Source organism: Nannobrachium achirus (genome assembly GCF_963921795.1).
Source record: "Nannobrachium achirus genome assembly, chromosome: 8".
Taxonomy (NCBI): Eukaryota; Metazoa; Chordata; class Actinopteri; order Myctophiformes; family Myctophidae; genus Nannobrachium; species Nannobrachium achirus.
In genome coordinates this window covers 52,210,609-52,225,060 of record NC_137817.1, presented here as the reverse complement: position 1 = coordinate 52,225,060, position 14,452 = coordinate 52,210,609, and the positions used below count along the sequence as shown (strand labels likewise).

The window sequence follows — 14,452 nt, the reverse complement described above, 5'->3', positions numbered from 1 at the left end:
AACTGGTAACTAAAGGTTTCAAATAATTGTAGTGGAGTAAAAGTACAATATTTGGATCCGAGATGTAGTGGAGTAGAAGTAAGTGTTAGAAATACTCAAAATTACAATAAACAATTAAGTAAATGTACTTAGTTACTTTACACCACTGCACATGGCAAAACAGAAATAAACAGGTTCTTGATATTTATTTAAACTATGACTGTGGCGTGGACTTAAAATCATTGTTTTAATGATGGCCTTCCTGCCCTGGCACTTGGCCTTTGTGCCCTCAAAAATTTGACAACACCAAAGGCCAATTGGCCTTGCCCCTAAACTGACGAAATTCCAGGCCTGGATCCCAGGCTAGTTTCTCTGAAGCCAAGGTCAATGCAGACTCTGGACAGGACTGCTTCAAAACTTGACTTTGGGATGAGGTGTTAAAAATGATGGGGTGGGACTATATATTTAGATGCCCGTTCACTCCCAACAAATAATATATATTCATTTTATTATATGTCCCCGTTAAAAAGTGTTATTTTCTTTCTTGGTGGGTGTATTGTCCCTTTCTGACACTGTTTCCACACAAGTTGATGCTTAAAGCAGAGCACTGTCACTGTGATTAACGACTAGCTCGCCCAGATGACAGACACACACACACACACACACACACACACACACACACACACACACACACACACACACACACACACACACACACACACACACACACACACAGGAACACGTATACGCACACACGCACACACACACACACACACACACACACACACACACAGGTGCGTGCGTGCAAACTGCTGAAACCATTAGCACCAACTTAAATAACACTCAGGATTATAGCGTGTAGAGAGAGAAGAGAAGAGATAGATAAAGTGATGAGTGACATAGGGAGGGAGAAGTAAGAAGAGCGAGTGAGGGAGGGCTGGAAATCTGGACGGGCACTCAGTTAAATAAGATAGACAATGAGTGATTATTGTTACGTGTGTCAATAGTGTCTGTGGAAGAGTGTCAGACAGAGTGTGTACAGTATTATTGTGTGTGCTAGTGAGTGGGTCTGTGAGTGGTGATTTCCAGGTGCTGCCTATCCGCTGATTACTGCCAATCCTCAGCCCTTCATGTGATTTGTTGGGCTTGCCTACTTAGAGAAGCCAAAAACCTGGACACTTTGCCAGTAAACTTGGAGTAGTACTGTCCCTGCCATGCTCTTGTTTAATTCATATAATTTGCCATTTAATATCTGTAGTTGCTAAACTCCATTAACCCTTAAGTGCTGTTCGGGTCCCGTTTTACATTTTCATTTGGAAAAAAAAGGTAGAAGTTTAAATTGTTTCCACCTGAAACTCACTGGCCTTAAAGATTCTTCTGAGATGAACATGTAAAAAAAATATTTTTGCACTACAACCATGCTACACCCCCCTCATATTTTTTGAACCTTAAGTGCTGTTCGGGTCATTTTGACCCGGAAGCACAGATGCACAGAAATACACAGTATTATGCCAAAACAGAGACACACAGTCACCCCCACTTCTAACACCCCCCTTCCGAAGCCCCATTCCGACCCCCCCCCCCCCTTTCCGCACCCCCCCCCCCCCTCCCCACACTTAACCCCTGATGCACAGAAATGCAAGGAATCATGTACAAACACAGATACACAATCACCCCCTAACCCCTTCCACCCCTCCAACCCCCCTCACCTCCCCCTTACCCCCTCCCCTCCAAACCCCCCAACCCAACCCCCCCACCTCCCTCCCACACCCCCCCCCCCGCCACCCCAGATGCACAGAAATAAAAGTAAGCATGTATACTAACACAGACACACAGTCACCTCCTTTCCCCCCTCCCCCCTCCTATCGCCCTCACCCCCCACACCCTTCACCCCCTCTCCTCCTCACCCTCCCCTCCTCACCCCCTCTCCTCCTCACCACTCCCCTCCTCACCCCTCCCCTCCTCACCCCTCACCCCTCACTTATCTGAAGTTTTCCTTGTGACTGTACTGTAGCTTAGGGGAAATTTTACATGATTTTACATAAACATAAGGTGCTGTAAAGTAACACTGTATTTCAGGTGTGCTGTGGATGAAAATGTTGTTTACAGGGGTGCCCTGAGACCAAAGTGTTTGAAAACCTCTGTCTTAGTGTATACGTTCAAGTGTATATTCATATGTGACGTTCATGTGTGTTCACATGTGTGTTCAGCTCTATGTGAGAATGATGTCCTGTTGAACCACAAGTATTCAATTAATGGGCATGTTGTTCATAAAAATATTGTCTGATTTTCATTTTGTCCTATAAGCATGAGCAATATTGCCCAGTATTAAATAAAGTAGTTTTTGTACATGAATTTCAGCGAAATCATTAAAAACGCCTAGCTCTTTCAGTGTTTAATGTGATATAGCAAAGCAAGAATGCAAACATTTACCATATATATCATATGAATTGTTTGGTATTGAGTCAAAGTCAATGTATCATGATGATTTGTTAAGTTAAAATGTATATTAGTGTTGTTTTTTTTAAACCAAATACCCCCCGGGTCAAAATGACCCGAACAGAACGAAGGTGTAGTGAATCTGAACAGAACTTAAGGGTTAAGCTTGCAGAGTGCAAGTCTTTCTGAAGTGTGTGATAGTGTCACTACTGTTAAGAGTCCTGACTATTTGGGTTAATAATGCTTAGTGTAAAAAACATCACAAGGATGCAGCTGGGACGTATCATCAGTGATGTAGCCTGGGGTCGACGGGTGTTTCGGGTCTCGCAACATCATACACCCTCGCCCAGGTGACCCAGCCGGGGTTGATCAAGTCCCGACTTACGTCCCAGTAGCTATCCACGATCAGTCCTATTAGGGAAAGACAGGGTCACTCAATGTGCAGCACCGGAACTACTCTGCCAGGATTGGGGAGCCATTCTGGCGCGTGGAAGAACTAGGCTCTATGGGTTGACTCCTGGCCGGGCTCCTCCTACGTCTTACCAGGTCCTCTCCTGCTCTCACCAGGTTCAGAACCTGTGCGTTGCACCAGACCCCAATCCAAACATTCCATTCAGCTGCTGCAGTTGAATGGCCCTCCTAAAGGCCTCACCGTGGATTTGTTGGGCTTCTTCCTCACGGAAGACACAGGCTGGGGCGCTAACCCAACCTGCTCCCGGGTGCCGTCTAAATTCCGACCGTCAACCGAGTCTCCGGTGGTCACCAAACTATTCCTGGTTGTCACATAGTCTATTCCTATGAGCCACTATAAATAGAACTAATAGTGTAAAAAACATCACAAGGATGCAGCTGGGACGTATCATCAGTGATGTAGCCTGGGGTCGACGGGTGTTTCGGGTCTCGCAACATCATACACCCTCGCCCAGGTGACCCAGCCGGGGTTGATCAAGTCCCGACTTACGTCCCAGTAGCTATCCACGATCAGTCCTATTAGGGAAAGACAGGGTCACTCAATGTGCAGCACCGGAACTACTCTGCCAGGATTGGGGAGCCATTCTGGCGCGTGGAAGAACTAGGCTCTATGGGTTGACTCCTGGCCGGGCTCCTCCTACGTCTTACCAGGTCCTCTCCTGCTCTCACCAGGTTCAGAACCTGTGCGTTGCACCAGACCCCAATCCAAACATTCCATTCAGCTGCTGCAGTTGAATGGCCCTCCTAAAGGCCTCACCGTGGATTTGTTGGGCTTCTTCCTCACGGAAGACACAGGCTGGGGCGCTAACCCAACCTGCTCCCGGGTGCCGTCTAAATTCCGGCCGTCAACCGAGTCTCCGGTGGTCACCAAACTATTCCTGGTTGTCACATAGTCTATTCCTATGAGCCACTATAAATAGAACTAATAGTGTAAAAAACATCACAAGGATGCAGCTGGGACGTATCATCAGTGATGTAGCCTGGGGTCGACGGGTGTTTCGGGTCTCGCAACATCATACACCCTCGCCCAGGTGACCCAGCCGGGGTTGATCAAGTCCCGACTTACGTCCCAGTAGCTATCCACGATCAGTCCTATTAGGGAAAGACAGGGTCACTCAATGTGCAGCACCGGAACTACTCTGCCAGGATTGGGGAGCCATTCTGGCGCGTGGAAGAACTAGGCTCTATGGGTTGACTCCTGGCCGGGCTCCTCCTACGTCTTACCAGGTCCTCTCCTGCTCTCACCAGGTTCAGAACCTGTGCGTTGCACCAGACCCCAATCCAAACATTCCATTCAGCTGCTGCAGTTGAATGGCCCTCCTAAAGGCCTCACCGTGGATTTGTTGGGCTTCTTCCTCACGGAAGACACAGGCTGGGGCGCTAACCCAACCTGCTCCCGGGTGCCGTCTAAATTCCGGCCGTCAACCGAGTCTCCGGTGGTCACCAAACTATTCCTGGTTGTCACATAGTCTATTCCTATGAGCCACTATAAATAGAACTAATAGTGTAAAAAACATCACAAGGATGCAGCTGGGACGTATCATCAGTGATGTAGCCTGGGGTCGACGGGTGTTTCGGGTCTCGCAACATCATACACCCTCGCCCAGGTGACCCAGCCGGGGTTGATCAAGTCCCGACTTACGTCCCAGTAGCTATCCACGATCAGTCCTATTAGGGAAAGACAGGGTCACTCAATGTGCAGCACCGGAACTACTCTGCCAGGATTGGGGAGCCATTCTGGCGCGTGGAAGAACTAGGCTCTATGGGTTGACTCCTGGCCGGGCTCCTCCTACGTCTTACCAGGTCCTCTCCTGCTCTCACCAGGTTCAGAACCTGTGCGTTGCACCAGACCCCAATCCAAACATTCCATTCAGCTGCTGCAGTTGAATGGCCCTCCTAAAGGCCTCACCGTGGATTTGTTGGGCTTCTTCCTCACGGAAGACACAGGCTGGGGCGCTAACCCAACCTGCTCCCGGGTGCCGTCTAAATTCCGGCCGTCAACCGAGTCTCCGGTGGTCACCAAACTATTCCTGGTTGTCACATAGTCTATTCCTATGAGCCACTATAAATAGAACTAATAGTGTAAAAAACATCACAAGGATGCAGCTGGGACGTATCATCAGTGATGTAGCCTGGGGTCGACGGGTGTTTCGGGTCTCGCAACATCATACACCCTCGCCCAGGTGACCCAGCCGGGGTTGATCAAGTCCCGACTTACGTCCCAGTAGCTATCCACGATCAGTCCTATTAGGGAAAGACAGGGTCACTCAATGTGCAGCACCGGAACTACTCTGCCAGGATTGGGGAGCCATTCTGGCGCGTGGAAGAACTAGGCTCTATGGGTTGACTCCTGGCCGGGCTCCTCCTACGTCTTACCAGGTCCTCTCCTGCTCTCACCAGGTTCAGAACCTGTGCGTTGCACCAGACCCCAATCCAAACATTCCATTCAGCTGCTGCAGTTGAATGGCCCTCCTAAAGGCCTCACCGTGGATTTGTTGGGCTTCTTCCTCACGGAAGACACAGGCTGGGGCGCTAACCCAACCTGCTCCCGGGTGCCGTCTAAATTCCGGCCGTCAACCGAGTCTCCGGTGGTCACCAAACTATTCCTGGTTGTCACATAGTCTATTCCTATGAGCCACTATAAATAGAACTAATAGTGTAAAAAACATCACAAGGATGCAGCTGGGACGTATCATCAGTGATGTAGCCTGGGGTCGACGGGTGTTTCGGGTCTCGCAACATCATACACCCTCGCCCAGGTGACCCAGCCGGGGTCACAGTTTTGACACAACTTAAAAGCACTGGGTTGGAGATGATAGTTTTGGCTCCAGCTTCTTGTAAATGGCAACTTTTCCTTCAGGTTAGAGTAGTCAGGTTAGTTTAGATTCTCACCATGTCATTTTTGTTTTATATTAGCCGAGTGTTTAAAATGTAAGGTTAGGTTTAGGTTGGTTTGTTTATTTATTGCTTTGCATGCACCAGGTACTATTTACATTTTAAAAATCACGTCTAGAATAATTGTAAATTCATGCCAAACTAACAGAAAAGAGAAAACAATTGGTCAATAAAACAGACTCCACTTTCCAACACGTATGTGACAATCCTTTATTCCCCTAGAATAGATTATCCTAGATTACTAGGACTAGCAGGGCCTTTAGGACTGGTATCAGTAAACACTGATCCAACATCATGACAAATAAAGTCCAAAAGCCCAGCAGCCACAATCTTCAATACAATGGGACATTCCATTGCGTCATTGAAATCCAGTATGTGGGAAAAGGTACATCTACCCCCTAGAGGAGGGAATATCCAAAACCTATTACTTAATGGAAGTACACTATTCTTGAGACTTGATCAGTGGCAACATTGTTGTTGGATTGTTAGTTAGTGGGTTATTATACAACAGGTAGTCGGGCTCTCAATGGAAAACAGGCTCTCCAACCGTGCATATAACGAGCACTACTGCACTGTCTCTCATCAAGTAAAGAAATCAGCTGCGTTGGTCACGAAAGACAGTGAGCGCTCCTCTCTCCCCACACTATGCTAGGCGGCTAGGCTAGCGGTTTTCATGTGACGTTCAGGGACATAGTAGCTAAATGTGGCATTAAAAAATAAAAAAATCCTATTGAATATCTTAATTACAATGAAATGAAGTTGACATGTTTTTTTTAAGGGCAACAGTTGTATAACCCTCTCGTGTAATATTGCGTAATTATCTCACCTGCATGGACACCTGCCAGGGCCAAGAGTGAGCTGTGGCTGGCTCTCCATTCACGATGCGAGTGTTAACGGCTGGGGGAATGGCTGGTCTTCCACATGTAGTCGGCCAATCTAGAGAAAGTATAAGATAGAATGAAACTCATGTATCATCATTGACTGCGAGTGTGTGTGTGTGTGTGTGTGTGTGTGTGTGTGTGTGTGTGTGTGTGTGTGTGTGTGTGTGTGTGTGTGTGTGTGTGTGTGTCTTCGTGCACATGTGTGTGTAGGAACAACTCTATAACAAACTGATAACCACTATTCTGGGGCAGTGGTTTTCAGGGTTGTTCTGGTGTTTTTCTCAAATGTATCTTGGTGTCCGCTGCTGTAGGCAAATCTAAAGGGGAACACACACTGGACGCGGAGGCGGCGCGGAGGCGCCGCGTCAAAACATACGACCCCATTATTTTCAATGAACTAACCCACACCGGCGACGTCAGACGCGCGCAGTCGCGGCTCTGCCGCCTCGCCTGCCGCGCCGATACGACACTGTTCTATTTTTCCAGCGTTGCCGCGCGTTGAACATGTTCTCCCATGGTTCTCCCCACCGGGGAAATGGATGTGCTGTGTGGCAGCGCGCCGCATCCAGTTGGGGTTACCATGCGCGACGCGACGCTGCGCAGCCGTTCGCGTCCAGTGTGTGCTCCCCTTAACAATTATTATGAATCAGTTTCATCTGCTGTTGTGCAAATGGAAAAGACAACAGGTGAAAATGAGGCAATTTGCAAGACAACCCCTAAAAAAGGAATGGTTTTGCAGGTGGTGGCCACAGACCATTTGCCTGTCCTCATCCTTTCTGGCAGATTTTTGGTTAGTTTTGGATTTTGCCAGTGCCCTGACCACTAGAGGTAGCATGAGGCGGTATCTGCAACCTACAGAAGTTGCTCAGGTAGTGCTGCTCATCCAGGATGGCACATCAATGCGCACTGTGGCCAGAAGGTTTGCTGTGTCTCCCAGCAAAGTGTCCAGAGCATGGAGGCGATACCAGGAGACAGGCCAGTACACCAGGAGACGTGAAGGGGGCCGTAGGAGGACAACAACCCAGCCGCAGGACCGCTATCTGGTCCTTTGTGCAAGGAGGAACAGGAGGAGCACTGCCAGAGCCCTACAAAACGACCTTCAGCAGGCCACTAATGTGAATGTTTCTGCTCAAACTGTGAGAAACAGACTCCATGATGGTGGTATGAGGGCCCGACGTCCACAAGTGGGGCCTGTGCTCACAGCCCAACACCGTGCACAGCCCGATTGACATTTGCCAGAGAACACATGGACTGGCAGGTCTATGTTGGGTTTTTTGGGTGTTCCCTTTATTTTTTTGAGCAGTGTATTTTTGAGCGGTGCTAGCCGCTCCTACATCTGGCTTTGTCCGTAGAAAGTACACAGAGACCGACATCAGCACAGCTGATCTCATGGGCAGAACAGCCCATACAAGGAGATATGCAGGTGTGTCATGTTTGATACCATGCGAAGTGAGCGGTGCACCGGTGCGATTGTTTATTATTTATTTTTTATACATAGTAGTATGTTATGTATGATTCATCATTCCAAATGGTGTGAATTTCTGTCCACAACAGATTGTGTCCGAGTGTAATGAGGGGGTGAGGAAGATGAGTCGCACGGAGGAGCTCATCACAATCGACAAAACACTGGAATTTAAGTCCAAGGTATTCACATTTCATACGGTCACAATCCTTTTGGAACCAAGTGGATCTCGCTTGCAACTACAACTACTAAAGTATAACTTCTAATTCAGATAACACGTTTTTATGCAGGATGTTACTCAGCCTCTGAGGTCTCTGATGAAGATACTGGGCGGATCGAAGTCATCTTACTATTTGAATTAAATGTTCTAGATGTAACCTTTAAACAATAGGCTCAATCTGCAGTACATGGTTTCACTAAGACTGTTTAAAAAGTGTTAAGTAGAAAAAACTAGGCACAACTTTGCACAAGCCTTGTTACACAATTGCCCAAATATCTGTGATGACATACTGTATATATACTGAATATTATAGCATATTAATCTGTGAATGTATCTGTAATGATCCTAGCAAACCTTTTCTTTTAACACTGTTTGATCTGTTAACCCTTGCAGTCCGTGGCTATCATCTCTCACTCCCGCTGGCTGCTGAGGAAGGGTGATGTGCAGCAGATGAACGGGCCCAAGAGCACTAGGACCATGCGCAGCCGCAAGCTCTACCATCCTGTCTACCTGTTCCTGTTCAACAACCTGCTGCTCATCACCAAGCGCATCTCCAGGTCGGGCATCGTGTTCACCTTAATGTGTCACCCATTCATTTGCAAAGAGGAGGCGTTAATCTAGCCTGTTTTCTTTTTGAAATTATACTAGTCCTGTACCCGGGGGGTATGCACACTCACAGTATATGAGGGATTGAATGTAGGAGTCTCAGAAGTAATGTTGAAGAACCCAGACCGGTGCCCGTTGGGCAGAACAGTCACCATTGATGTCCAGTCGTGCAATACCCGTTGTATCAGACTGTGACGTCAGTATGACGTCAGAGTATGACGTCAGCATGCAGACAGATAGCCATGGTGGCGACACAGCTGACACTGTTTATTATCAGCACTTGATGTCAGCTTGCAGACAGACAGTGGCCATCATCTCCAAATTTGGGCATTGTTTCAGCATGCGGCTGTTACCATGGTGGCCACACTGTTTAGTAGCCTTTTTCCTCACGTGTGTGTGTAGCATAGCCTGTACATCCTAGACTTAAATCCTAGTCTGAAGACGTTATGCAAGCACGACCACCGCTCACTTCACTTTGGGTGTGATTTTTTTACTTAAGTGCTTCTAAACCTTTTATCAAAAACATTATTTGTTTTAACCAATTGATATCACTTGCCCTACCGTTTAAGCCATTGCTACTGTATATAATTATATAGGCCTATATGAAAAAGGAAAGTGATATATATTTCTTTTTAGACATGGAACAGTATTTATATATCAGTAGTTGACCCTTATCTGTTGCCCTACCGTTAACAGCGGGGAGAAGTTCCAGGTTCTTGACTGGTGCACGCGTGCCATGCTGAGGACAGAAGACATGGAGGACCAGGGACAGCAGCTGGCCAACGTCTTCAACCTGAAGCTGCTGGAGAACCAGGAGGAGCGTCAGGTCAGCTACATGCTGAAGACCACCAGCATGTGAGTATCTCTGGGTCCACACAGCCAACATCAGTCTGGGACTCTGGGCAACAACTATAGGGTTGACAACTACCTGAAATCCTGTGGTGGAAAAAAAGTACTACATTCAGTGGTGTGAGTTCAGCAAAAGCTACGGTAACATGAATGGTGTCTTGCACGCGTGACTTCGCGCCCATGCATGACACCAGTCATGTTGCCATACCTTAGCAACAGGTGCTAATTAAAAAATGTGTTGCTGCTGCTAATTAACAATAATACATTGCACCTGTGCTGACCTACTGAACAGGGGAGGGTTAGGTACAAGTACAAAATAATACCTTTTGTTCTAATTTGCATTATTAGTTTAAAGTAATTGTATTAAACCGAATAATCAACGCAGATAGTCATAGAGACATTCGTGAATTTATTTTAAGAAGTACATTTATTTTTTTCCTCTGGAGCCAAGGCATGGCAGCTGACATACCGGTACATTGCCATACCCAATTTATCCTTTGTCAGCCTTTTGATTGGTCCCTGACTGACCAACCAGCAGGCTCTTTCTGCCTTGTCCCGCCCTGGTTATGTTTTTTTTTTACGTTGAATTAGCTAAAACATAATTTTTGGATAAATAAAAACATTTAAAAACATGCCCAGTCACTATATGGCACCTCAGAGGCTCTTTTTTACTGAAACCAAGTTTAAAATGAGAATTGAATACACAGAATAACAATAAGAAGCAACTGAATTTCAATGGTAGTGGATGGAGAGAAAGGACTTTTGTCCCACCAAGACACAGCAACCAATGGATGCGAAGAGTTGACAAAGGGTGAATTGACCCCTCTGACGTGTTTCAGTTTTTATACGTGCCGTATTGATCAATCCAAAATGTCTGGTTTTGACAGGAGTGAAAAGCTGCGGTGGATTTGTGCTCTCACTCCCAACCGGCGCACGCGTTTTATGTCGACCAGTGCCCATCAACCAGGTGAGACACACGCGTCACCACACACCCACCACAGTCCACTGCATAATCAGTGGTGGAAGTACTCCCATCTTCATATTGGTCCTCACTAATGCTTATGATAAGATGGTAAATTTTTCTGCTCGTCTGTGTCTCATAGAAGGGCTGTGGACACTTCATAAACTGCCTACCTGTGACATTATTTGTTGGCAGATACTATATATAAATTTTCAAATTTTCAAAAAATTTCAAATGTTTTCATTAGATTTTTCATTAACGTGAGAACCCTAACCCTAACCCATTAACATTTTCCAAGAATAGAAAATCGGTGAAGTCGTACTTTGAGAAGCAATGCCACAATAAAAAATAATACTCTCTTACAAGTAAAAGGTCTGTATTAGAACTTTTACTTGAGAAAAAGTACAAGAGTATTGGCATCAAAATATATGTACAACTACCAAAGCAGATCCACAACGCAACACGATGCATTGTGAGCTTGTAGTTCAGCTATTTTCGAATAGCTGATGGGAAAATATTGGGTTTTGTAAAAATTCTGCAAAGTAACTATGAGCTATATTTTCGTCCTTATCCCCAAACTTCTTTGCCTTTTTTTTCAAAAGGGAAAAAAAAAAAAAAAAAAAAAAATTAAAATAGCTGATCTACAAGCTCACACAATGTGTCGATGTAGATCGGCTATTTGAAGTATTTAAAAATGTAGGGATAAGGGGTAAGGCATGGACGAAAATAGGGCCCTATAAACTAAACCCATAAATTGTAGAGTAAAAAGTAGCACCGTATTTAAGAATATAACGAGCACAGTCATCCATTGCATCCATCTGCAGTGCAGATAGAAGTGCCTCGCTCCTCTGAATGCTAATTGTGTGCTATGTCTCAGACTCTCCCCAGGTACAGTGCATTCAGTCATACTCGTCTCAGGAACCAGACGAGCTTTCCATCGAGATGGCTGACATCCTGAACATCCTGGAGAAAACAGATGACGGTGGGCTCACTCTGTGTACACTCTTGGATATCTCATCATTACAGAGAACTTTAAAACCACTTAAACCACTTTATTCTTTTAATTCTTTTTTATTTTTTTTAGCACAACATTTTTTTTAAACTTTAGGAAACAGTAAACAGATGATATACTGTAGGAGGGAAAATGTGCCAGGAGGAGGCAAGAAGCCCAAAGGTTCTATACGAGGCCTCTATCTATGCATAACACAATAATACTAGGGCTGGGATGTGATTAAAAAAATTAATCAAATTAATTACAGGCTTTGTAATTAATTAATCGCAATTAATCGCAATTTAATCGCATATTAATATTTGATCCGAGAAGCTTTTTTTTTTTCAAGTAAAACACATTTTGTTGTATGAGTTAATCAACAAGCTCTGATCGGCTACTTCTCCCTTTGCGTTTGTTGTCTCTTCTTGGTTGGTGCATCGCTATGATCGGTATGCCCGAAACTGAAGGTTCTGTAGTGCAAAAACTAAGTGCAATTAAAATGCGTTAATTTAATCGCGTTCATTTTCTGTAATTAATTAATCGCAATTAATCAGTTAAAGTACCAGCCCTAAATAATACATAAATAAAAGAGTAGAACATGATAACAGTATGTTGTTGACAGAGAGAGAGAGACATGTTAGTATTGGCATTAAAGGGACACAGGCAGACAGACCTCGTTCACAGCGGGCATCGGCCTATAAAGCAAAGCAATGATGTTTTGAAAATCAAACCATCCAAGATAGGATTTGGAAAACCATACCGTCACATCACCATAAATGTTACTGTTAATGTTAGACTGTTACGAAAAAACAGAAGAGGCTATTGGAGAACATGATTTGGATGGGGACACATGATGATGCAGGACAATGTCACTAAGATGGCTCTGTTCCACACCAAATACTCTGTTGCCACACTCATTCATTCGCCCCATGAATCCCAAATGGAAGTGGGGGAATGTGTTGTGAAATAAAAAGTCAGATTCTAAGACTGGAATTAGGGTAAAAGCCTTTTTTACATTATCTTAGTAAAACCATTCCATGATTTCCCCCTGCCCACACACTACACTTTGTCTGAGTCTGAGAATCTAAATATCATGCACGTCCTGTTACAAGCTGGAGAACAACATACAAACCATGGAATTTCCTCATCAACAAATATTACGCATTGTGTTCTTCTCCACCTCCATGTTGCTGAAACTATCTTCCTCCTCTTCTCGTGTCCCTCTCCAGGCTGGATGATGGGCGAGAGGCTCCATGACGGGGAGCGGGGCTGGTTCCCCTGCCGGGTGGTAGAGATGATTCAGAGCAAGGAGGTCCGGGCTCAGAACCTGAGGGAGGTCCAGAGGATCCACCTGGCGCAGGGCGGGGGCGCTCCCACCGGGGCCAGGATGGGCTACAGGGGGGGCAGCCGCAACCCAAAGACCTCCAGCTACTCGGGCACTTTCGCCGATCAAGTGGAGGACGTGGTGTGAAGAAGCACTGGCGGAGAACGAACAAGAGCCGTATTCCTTGAAGGCGAACGTGAATTATTGCACGACTTCCAGCCCCCGGTGGTTTACCAAGCTCTCATTGTGCAGTGACATCACTCTGTTTCGCTTTTCTTCCGAGTAGCGCCAGTCCGCCAGAGACTGGAATCTCGGGCATCTCGGAATTATACACTCGACTCAACGGAAAAGAACTTGAAGAATTTGGCTCCTCAAAACCTGCATGCTTAATGTTTAAATGAACTTCCGTTGAAATCATCTTACTGTATGTGGGGCCAGTGTGGTCTGTGTCATGAGGAGTAGAATGAAGCTCAGTCAGGCCAGGAGCTACGCATGACGGAACCGAAGAGAACCATGAAGGGTCCTTGAGGAGACTAGCATGTGAATGTACTGTAACCACGCCTCAATTGCATGGGTGTATTGTATCTGACAAAATAAAATAAAACTGACGCGCTTTACTTGAGAATCAAATCCCTTTGAGCAATGACTTGTAAATCTCCTTGTGTAAAGCCATACTCAGAGATAAAAAAATTATAATAATGCTGGTATTGAATGGAAATTAGACGGTGAATGTATCACAAATCTCTGTTAAGTAATAAAGTAATGCAACGGTCAAGGTTGTGTAACTGAAATGGGAATGATGAACATGGCTTTTGGGGCCGGATCCCACGCCAACTTTAATACACGGCACATACACGCACGCATGCAAACACACACACACACACACACACACACACACACACACACACACACACACACACACACACACACACACACACACACACACCTGGGACAACCAGTTCAACGCAAAAACATGCCACAAACCTGTTGCATGTTCACAAAATGTACCAGCATACTGGAACTTGGACACAGCACAATGAAAAAGCATGCCAGTGGAACCTGTGTGTATGAACATGTGTAAATGTGTACATTGTAAGCCTTCGATGTTCAAAGTGACAAGCTAATAATTTACGAATAATTGTCTCATTTCATTTTGTAAGGAATAATTTATTGTTAATAAAAAATGAATCAGAAACGTGCATGATTTATACTTGTTTTTGTATGGAACTGGAGTACGTTAATCTGATCTTATTCCATCCATTAACCAGTGGTAGAGGTGGAAAAAAGAAAAGTAAATTTCTAGGGAGTTAGCTCTGACCAGAGGGGGTTGGATCTAGTGACTGTTTGCATTTTTGCAGAAGCACATTATTGACA

The 14,452-nt window shown here is 45.4% G+C and overlaps 1 protein-coding gene across 1 annotated transcript; it reads left to right on the top strand.

The window, feature by feature from the left end:
* Positions 1-8,211: 8,211 nt before the first annotated feature.
* LOC308289523 (ephexin-1-like) lies at positions 8,212-13,968 on the top strand. Its single transcript, XM_080731225.1, has 6 exons — positions 8,212-8,309; positions 8,741-8,904; positions 9,650-9,808; positions 10,690-10,769; positions 11,641-11,745; positions 12,984-13,968. The coding sequence occupies exons 1-6, from the start codon at positions 8,253-8,255 to the stop codon at positions 13,223-13,225; spliced, it is 807 nt and encodes a 268-aa protein (XP_080587351.1). The 5' UTR covers positions 8,212-8,252; the 3' UTR covers positions 13,226-13,968.
* The last annotated feature ends 484 nt before the right edge of the window (positions 13,969-14,452 follow it).